Genomic DNA, 10,018 nt, shown 5'->3' on the forward strand with positions numbered 1-10,018 from the left:
GGTAAAAAAATCCAAAAAAATACGTTATAGGTTTTTGGAGTCGCTAATTACGAATCTGGCATCCGTTGAACTCTGTCGCTTCAGGTTCAAGGTCATTTGAAGGTCAAATCGAGAAAAAACGGTAAAAAATTAAAAAAAAAATATGTTATAGGTTTTTGGGGTCGCTGATTATGAACCTGGTGTCCGCTGACCTTTATCGCGTCAGGTTCAAGGTCATTTGAAAGTCAAATCGATAAAAAACGCTGAAAAAATAAAAAAAATATGTTATAGGTTTTCGCGGTCGATAGAGGTCAACGGAACCTGACGCGATAAAAGTCAAAGGACGCCTGATTTGTATTCGGCGACCCCGAAAACCATAGTAAATAGTAAATAGTAGTCCGTTTAGCGTGCAATCGACTCGGGATACTTATAAGATACTACCATGATTTTTTTCAGATTTTTTGGTCCAAAAATAAATTAGGCCAAAAACCGGCCTTACCGACCCTCCCCCTTTAGCCACCAGATGGCGTGTCGCTGTATTTCAGATCCCAATAATCTTTTTTTTTTTTGCTTGTCAATTCTGTATTTTAAAAAAAAACCTAGTAATGAAAGTGGAAAAAGGGTGGCAAATTTGAAAGTGGTCTTAGACCAAAAAGCAGCTCTGGAACGATTTTGAAGCTGAATCAATGTTTGTTTTTGCAGCACCATTACGCACAGAGTATACAGCGTAGTAATGAAGTGGAAGAAAGTGGCGATCCGTATTCAGGAGCAGATGGAATTGCGAATGGTCCTAAAGCACTGGCAAAAGCTCTTACTGGAAAAATGCAGGCCTTATCGAGAGAAGCTAGGAGTAATCAACGTCGTTTGCTTACAGCTTTCGGTATCGACACTGACAGTGATCTTCTCAAGTTTAATCAGCTGAAGGTAGGTTTTGAAATTATTCTGTAGAAGAAGCCCCCTCAGTGAATATTTAATTAAACGTCTGTTTTGGCACCTGCGCCAGCGCCAGCAATTTCAGGCTTTACCCTACCTGGAAAACCTTTGAAAAAACCTGGAAATGTCAGGGAATTTTTTAAAAAGTCTGTGGATTTTTTTGAGAACGTGCTTCACTTTTTTTTTAAATGCAATATTAAACTGAATAATAATGATCCATTATTCGTAAAAGCAGCTTTGTATTACTGTAATGAACTATTTTGTTAAAAATTCGTTTTTTCTTTGGTTTAAAATCCATTTTTTAAACTAAAAATCAAGTGTCTGGTTGCAAATTCATATCTTTTGTTGATAATTTCTTTTTTTTTTCAAATTGAGACTCATTTATTTTGATTAGAAATTCATATCTTCTTTGTTTGAAATATCAACAATTACATTTTTGGTTTCGAATTCATCTTTTTTTAATGAAGATTAAATTACTTGGTCGAAAAGTGAGCTATTTTCTTGAATATTCATTTTTACGTTTGTTTTTTGGTGGAAAATTAATTTTTTACTGAAGATATAACTATTCAATATTTAGATGAAAAAATAATCTATTTTAATTAAAAAATTTTTCTTTTGGTATAAATTAATCTTCTGGGCTGAAAATTAATCTTTTTGTTTGCTATTTAATGATTCTAGTTAAAGACTCATTCATTTTGGTTGGAAATTCATGATTTTTATTTCAAATTCAACTATCCCAGTTGCATATTCATTATTTCAGTTACAAAATTCATCACATTGTTTGAAGATGTAATATTTTTTTGTAAATTAATTTCATTTTTGTTGAAAATCAGTTGTTTTCTTACCGGAAAATTGCAACTATTCCAATTGAAAATTACATCCTTTTACTTGAAAAGTAATCTCTTTGGTTAAACATTATTGTTTAACTTAAAATTTAACTATTCAATTGTTGTTTCACATTTTATCTTTTTAATTTAAAATTGACGTATTTTTTTAATATAAAATTTGTCTTTTCAGTTGAAAATTCAACTTTTTTGTTTAAAATTCAACTATTCCATTTTTATGTTGTGGTTTTGACTAGATAATGTGTATTAAAAAATGTGATGTTAAAGTAGTCCGGCTATTGGATGGGATAGATGAAAAATTATTAAAATTAGTTGTTTTTTTTGCGGAGAAATATGTACTTTTCACATAATGCCTTTCTTAGGGGCCCTTTTCAGGTTAAATTTTAAATTATTGCTGTTTAAATTTTTTACAAAAAACATGGGATCTCAGGGAGAGGATAGAGTCAAATCAATTTCCAAATTTACGTTTTATTATCTATTCTTTAAAAACATTTTATTTATATTAGTCTGCATACTAATTTAATACCCAAAGTAATTGATATGCTGGCCAAATTTGGTATTTAATTCCAAATTTCAGAAAAAAATAATCGACATAGCTTTGACTAGCTTTTCCAGTATCCGGACTACTTTAAACGTTTTTTTTTCTACTCGTCTAAAATCAATGTTTTATTATTAAAATTTTTTATTTCTGAATTGTGAAAAAAATGCTCTCAAGCTCCACTGGGATCCGTATCCAGGTCTTTCAGATTGTCAGCCATTTTTTCAAAATTTATAAATAAAAGTCAATATTTAAAAAATAGAGATTTTAGGCCAATAGACAAACATACATATTCATCCTTTTAGTTGAAAATGCAACTTTTTGGTTGAAAATAAAAATACTTGGTTCAAAATTGAACAATTTTCTAAAAAATTATCCTTTTGTTTAAAATCCATGTATTCCGGGTAAAGATTCATCATTGTAGTTGGAAATTCATATATTTTTTGAAAAATCGTCTTTCTCGGTAGAAAATTAATCTTTCTATTTGAAAATTAATCGTCTTGTTTGAAAATTCGTTTTTTTGCTTAAAAATTTAAGTATTGCAATTCAATATTGATCATTTTATTAATTATTTCAACTTTTTCATTCAAAATAAAATTACTTGGTTAAAAGTTCATTTAAATTTGTCTTATTTATAAATCTGTTTTTTTTTGTTTGAACAAAAATTTATGCAAACTGAAAATTTAACTTTTTCATTTTTGGTTAAAAACTGATCTTTCTAAGTGCAAAATGCAGCTATTTATTGTTTAATAATTCATCTTTTTCAGTTGAAAATTCAACTGTTTGATTGAGAGTCAATGTATTTTTTTTTTAATCGCCTTTTTGGTAGAAAATTATTGTGGTTGAAAATGAAATTATTTGATTTACAATTCATCTGTCTTTTTGAAAATCCAAATTTCTACTTGAAAAGTTTGGAGATTGAAGAGGATTATATTATTTTTTAATATAGTAGTCAATTTATTTTACCTAAATATGCACTAAATTTTGAGTTTAAGTATATGCAATAAAAATGTGTTGGAATTTTAATTCAAATTCATGGACTTTTAGAGACAAATTCAAGAAATGATTAATTATGTTTTTAGCCTTATTTCATTATTTATTTCGTCAATCTTGCTGAAATATTTAAGAATATCTTGTAATATAAATTAAATTCTTTGAAACTAAAAAGAACATTATTTGTAATAAACTTGCGAAAAATTACACCTGGAAAAACCTGGAATGGTCAGCGAATTTTTCCCAGGATTTGAGTAGACTGCCTGAATTTAGAAATTTTAGGAAGAAATTTGAATTTGAATTCAATATTAACAAGAAATTTTAGATTAAATAATTAATTTTATACCGTAAAATAATATTTTTGCTTAAAATTGATTGATATTTATTGCTCTTTTTCATTAATATTCCTCTGATAACTTTGAGATGCGTAATATTTTGCGTGTCAGGTAGCGCTTTTGTAAAGAGGTAGCCTGTAGTTGTATTGTGGGTTCGGATCGTGTGACTTTTTTCGACTTTTTGAAGAAAAATGCGACTAATTCACTTGCTTCCGTTTTACTTTTATTATAAGCTATTTAACCCTATCAGAAAATCCGTCTATTTTTTTTTAAATTCATTATTTTGGTTTAAAATTCGACTATCTGGTTGAAAATAAATTTTTTTTGGCCGAAAATGTAACTGTTCTATTGAACAGTCAACTTTCTGAATATAACATTTCTTTTTATCGTAGAAAAGTAATTTTTTTGTTTGAAAATTCATCTTTCTTGGTTAAAAATTAACTTTTTTGTTGAACATTCAACTGTATTCTAAAGTATTCGTCTTCTTGCTTGGAAATTAAACTATATGGTTAAAATGTCGTCTTTATTTTTTGATCACGATCTATTAGTTGAAAATTAAAAATTTGAAAAATGCAACTGTTTTTCTTCGCGATTTAATCTTTTTTATTTGAAATTTCGTCTCTTTGGTTTCAAAATGTAATTATTTTGCACAAAGGTACTCTTTTTGGGCCAGCAATTGTTGAAAATTCAACTGCATTTTAAAGAGTTCGTCCTTTTACTTGATTTTTTTTAATTCAACTATTTAATTGGATTGAAAATTCATCGTTTTGTCGTAAAGTCATCTTTTTGGCGAAAAATTATTTTTTGGTTGAAAGTTAATTATTTTTAATTGAAAAGTTTAATATTATAATTGTGTTCAGAATTCATCTCTTTTAGTTGACATTTCTACTACAGTTGTGGAGAAGAATTCTAAAGAATTCGTTTTTTGTTTGGAAATCAATTTTTTTATTTCCAACTATTTAATTGAAAATTCATCTTTCTTCATTAAAAAATGTAGGTTGTAGGTTGAATTTTATGTATCGGTTAAAAAGTGCAACTATTTTGTTGTAAATGCTACTGTGTTGAAATGCAGACTTGAAATCTTAAAAATTTAGAGCGTTTCATATTGATTTAAATATTGTATCGATATTAATTTGATTTAAAAGAATTTGTTCCCCTATTTTCACAAAAAAATACCCTATTTCCTCTGTTACGAGATCATTTTGGGCTGTGAAGTTTGAATTATAAGAAATGAATAATTTCATATTTGAACTTTACATTTTCAATTTTAAAGCCTTAATTGCTGAAGTAATTTAAAGTTTAAAGTGTTCAAAATGAATGTTCCTGAAGTTCAAAATTAGTGTAAATTGTAAACTTCTCTCATTTGAAAATAATCCTAGTTGAAAAGTTTAAAAGTTCAGAAAGAAATATTTGAAACCCACATTCTTAATCCTTCAAGCTGAATGACTTTTGTTAAAAAATGGTTTTAACTTTAAAGTTTACTTGAATTGTGCAACGAATAGTTGAAAATCGAAGAGAATTACGTACTCTATATTTCTGAATACATAAACTTATTATTTTAGTCATGCTTTATCTAATATTGCTTTTTTTTATCATCTAGTTTGATTCGAATTTTTGTGGAATTTTTTCCCGAAATTCCATGCGACTTTCGTTTCAATATTAATGGACTAATGCAAATTTTGTGTAAGCCTTTCATTCAATCCGAGCCCTGCTATTTCACAGGGCGAAATTTTGTCAATAGCGGCGCTCCTGCAATGTACAATTATTCTGAAAAAAATTCTTCTTTTAGTTCCGAAAGAAGCAACTCAAGTTCGCCAAGTCGGGAATCCACGACTGGGGCTTGTTTGCGATGGAACCGATCGCAGCCGATGAAATGGTGATAGAATATGTCGGCCAGATGGTGAGGCCAGTGGTAGCGGATTTGAGGGAGACTCAGTACGAAGCGACGGGAATCGGAAGTTCGTACCTTTTCAGAATCGATCTGGAGACGATTATCGATGCGACCAAGTGTGGAAATCTCGCACGGTTTATTAACCACAGCTGTAACGTGAGTTTAAGATTACTTTTCATATATGATATCGCAGATTTCATACTTCCTCCTATTTCCCTGTTTTTCCTTTTGTCACGCTTTTTTTCGCATAAATGCGAACTGAAGTAGTACGAAAATACAATAAGAGAATCAACATTTTTTTGGTTAAAAGTTAATTCTTTTTTTGTTGAAAAGTCTACTATCATATTTTTTGTTTACAATTCATCTTTTTTCGGTCAATAATTCAACTATTTGATTGAACATTTGATTATATTGCTGAAAAAAAATCAACTATTTTGTTAAAAACTCATCTTTTTTTTTATTGAAATTTCATTTTTTGAGCTAAAACATAGCCTGTATTGTTTCAAAGTAAACTGTTTTGTTAAAAAGTCAACTGTACTCTGAAAAAAGAGTGTTTTTGGGTTTAAAACTGAGCTATATGGTTGAAAATGCAACTATTTTGTTAGAAATTTAATTATTTTGTCACTAATTTAAGTTTTAGATAGTTTGTTAAAAATACATCTTTTTTGGATAAACGTTTAACTTCTTTGTTGAAAGTTTGTTTTTTTTTTGTTAGAAAATTCGTTCTTTCTTGATTGAAAATGCAACTGTTTTTGGTGAAAGTTTAATCTTTTTTGTTTAAAAATGAAACTATTTTTTTGAATGATTTAGATCATTGAAAGTGATAACGTGGATTTATATTGTTGAAACTGAATCTGAATCTTTGTACTCCATAAATTATAAAAGTTAAAAATTCTAAAGGACCCCGCACCAAATGTAGAGTAAATGGCTTTTTGTGACAAATTCAAAAAAAATATATTATTTTCGAACCTACAGTGCGAAAAGTCGAAAGAAAAAAGTGAGAAAAATGGACAGTTTTTCGACAAACACTTGTCAAAGTTTCAATTTTTACATGCATACTTATTTGAAAGTGATTTCAAATGGTAGCAGATGAATAGAAAATCTTTAGTAGAGGGAGTTAAAGTGAAAAAAGACCGAATTTCTTCAGTTTTTACAATTCATGTTTATTGAAATTATTTCAAAAACCAGCAGAACTATAACTTTTTTTAATTAGAAAAAAGATGCACATTTAAATTTCGATTGAGAATATATGTTTGATCAATTACAAATTAAAAATTTGTTTACTATTAGACTTGATGTGCCCTGTTACGATCCGGCGGTTCAATTACAGATTACCTGTTTGTTCGAATAATTTTTGCATTTGTTGTTTCAGCCGAATTGTTATGCAAAAGTTATTACCATCGAGAGTCAGAAGAAGATAGTTATATACAGCAAGCAGCCGATCGGGGTCAACGAGGAAATCACCTACGATTACAAATTTCCTTTGGAAGACGACAAAATCCCCTGTCTCTGTGGAGCTCCTCAGTGTCGGGGTACTCTCAATTAAAGTGTTCGTCAAGCTTCACCGTTCATTTCATTTTCTTATATTACATTTCATCGTACCCTGCTCATATTTTTGTAAATAAAACCCCGTGTAAACATTTTATAAAAATGCAACTATGGCTGAATTCAGCACTATTTTCTTTTCTCCCTTTTACCTATTTATTCATTTCTTTCATACGGAATTAATGAGAGGTTCTGCTCTACTGTACAAAAAAAAAAAACAGGCTATTTAATTACCTGGAAAACCTGAAATTAGGGATTTTTGTTGAGAGCGTGTTTGAATTTTTCGTAAATTGTAATATATGATTAGATAACAATGTTTTTTTTTTTCATTTGTGGAAGTAGCTTTATAGGGTAAGAGTATCGATTGTTGACACCTTTGTTTAATTTCTGAGATGATACATTTTTTTGGCATGTATTACCTCAATTAATTTAATTATACTGTCATTTTTATTTATAATGCATATATTAATTATCGAGTGAAATTAAATATTTATACAAAATAAAGTTAACTCACTGCGGTTTATGGCATGCCATTAATTGGGCTAAGGTGTCCAGAATTAATTATTTTATTCTATTGAATATAACTATTTCGTTAAATTTTTTTTAACATTCATCATTTTAGTAAAAATCATCTCTTTGATTGCAAATTCAACTAATTTGTTGGGAATACCATGTTTTTGGTTGAAAATGATCTTTTTTGGATAAAATTTCATGATTTTGATTTAAAATATAAGTATTATGATTAGTCAATTTTTGTTGAAAATGTGCCTCTTTTTTAATTGGAAATTCATCATTTTGGTTGAAAATAAAACCATTATGTTGAAAATTCTTTTTTTTTTGTTTCTTACATTTTTTAAACTGAAAAGTTAAATATTGTGTTTTTAGTTCAAAATTAATCGTCTTGATTGAATATTGATATTTTTGGTTGTAGATTCATCAATTTATATGAAAATTCATAACGCCGATCATAAATTGAACTATTTTGTTGAAAATTCGTTTTTTTTTTGCTGGAAATTTAATTATTCTTTTTCTATTTAAATTCTAAATTTATGTTTTATGTTGAATATTTGTCGTTTTTTTCAGAACATAATTCTTCTTGGTTTAAAAATTAAAATACTAGTTTGAAAATTCAATTCTTGTTTAAAATCAATTTTTTTCGCCTGAAAAGGCTACTTCCATTTTTGGTTGAATATTTATCTCTTATGCTTGAAAATGGATCGTTTATAATTGCAAATTCATCCTTTTGGTTGAAACTTGAACTATTTTGTTAAAAATTAGTTTTTTTTTCTTGAAAATTGTTTTGTTGCTGTTAAAATTTTTTTTTGTGACTGAAAATTTAATTGTTCCCCTATTAAAAAAAATCGTTGTTTATTCTGTTAAAAATTAACATTTTTTGGTTGAAAATTAAACTGCTTGGTTCAAAGTTAAACTTTTTTGATTAATTTTTTTATTTAAGATTCATAACTTTAATTGAAAAATTAGTTTTTTAAAAGTAAAACATCTATTTTTGATTGAAAATTTATCTTTTTGAGTTAAAAATTCGTTTCATCTATTTGTTTTAATATTTAATTATTATCTTGAAAAATCGTCTTTTTTGGAAGAAAATTAGTCTTGTTGGTTGAAACTACTTTGCTGAACATTCAACTATTCCAGTTAAATATTAGTAATTTAGGTTGAAAATTAAACTATTTTGTAAAAAATCTTTTATTTTGCTTTTTTACTATAAATTTAACTATTCCTTTTTTGGATGAAAATTTATATTTTTGTATCATTAAAAATTCAAAGCTAATATTATTGCGTGCAAAATTAAATTAATGGAAAATTTTAACTTTTAAATAAAAATAATTTTCAGTTCAAAGTGATTCAAGTTTTAAAATTGTGAATTAAATTAAATTGAACGTTTTAAAGTCAAAGCTGCTGAAATTATAGAATTTTAAATTGTGACTACAATTAAAAAGCTTTAAAAATGTATTATAAATAAAACTTTAAAATTTTTAAGTTTGAAAAAACTGTTAATACAAAATAATTTTGAAAATATTAAATTTCTGAGGTATTAAATGTACATAAAGATACAATGATAATGTTGATTAATACTACTTTTTGAAGAATAAATTTTCCTAAAATACATGAGATAGCAATAAATACACAAGAGTAAATTTAATGAAAAAATAATTAAAATTTGTACTAAAGTCACATCAATTGATCAAATTATTTAGTAGAAAATGTATATAATTTGTTGAAAATTCGCCCTTTTTGATAGAAATTTATCTTACTTGAAAATTTTTCGAAATAGTAGAAAAATAGTGTAATTGTTTTCAAAAAAAGTGTGAAATAGTTTAATAGTGTGGTGAGTCCAAAGCCTGTAGTTAGGAATTCAGTGACTGCTGGAAATTAGTACAAATTTCTAATCATTGATTTTTTTTGTTCTCCTAGAATTGATGTTATAAATTATCTAGGTCCATTTAACCATTTTCATAAACTCTTAATATTCAAAAATTGTTTATCGTGGATTTAAAAATGTATTGGTTTTAATATCAGGACTATTATTTTAAATTACTTTATTTTATTGGGATATAATTTTTTATCTAATTATAATAATTATAAAATTAAGATATGTTTTTGATAAACTTAAATCTTAATTTAAAAAATCAGATTTTTAATTATTTACAAACAAATTTATTTTCATTTAATTAAAATTGTGAATATGAAACATTAAAATTGCATTGATTATTTCATGTAATATTATTATAGTAACAAAAACTAAACATTGATTACTTTATTTCGTAATTCTCAATTTTATCATAAAGATTTAAATTTTAGCGTGAGGTTTCCAATGTAATGGAGGGTCTCGAGTTGAATAACACAGGCCAACAATTCTCAGAACCAGAGACCAGACCTACTATACCCGAAAGTTTTTGCTGCGCTGAATCCGAATCTGACCTCAGAAAAATTCCATCAC

The 10,018-nt window shown here is 27.1% G+C and overlaps 1 protein-coding gene across 2 annotated transcripts in view; it reads left to right on the forward strand.

The window, feature by feature from the left end:
• LOC117172474 (histone-lysine N-methyltransferase SETD1) overlaps window positions 1-7,167 on the forward strand; it is a 38,774-nt gene extending 31,607 nt beyond the window's left edge. For both annotated transcript variants that reach the window (XM_033360443.1, XM_033360442.1), the window contains exons 8-10: window positions 682-903; window positions 5,413-5,670; window positions 6,887-7,167. In XM_033360443.1, the coding sequence (XP_033216334.1) occupies window positions 682-903; window positions 5,413-5,670; window positions 6,887-7,060 (654 nt within the window). In that variant the 3' untranslated portion in view covers window positions 7,061-7,167. The remainder of the gene's footprint in view (window positions 1-681; window positions 904-5,412; window positions 5,671-6,886) is intronic.
• Window positions 7,168-10,018: the final 2,851 nt, after the last annotated feature.

Source organism: Belonocnema kinseyi, chromosome 5 (genome assembly GCF_010883055.1).
Source record: "Belonocnema kinseyi isolate 2016_QV_RU_SX_M_011 chromosome 5, B_treatae_v1, whole genome shotgun sequence".
NCBI classification, from domain to species: domain Eukaryota; kingdom Metazoa; phylum Arthropoda; class Insecta; order Hymenoptera; family Cynipidae; genus Belonocnema; species Belonocnema kinseyi.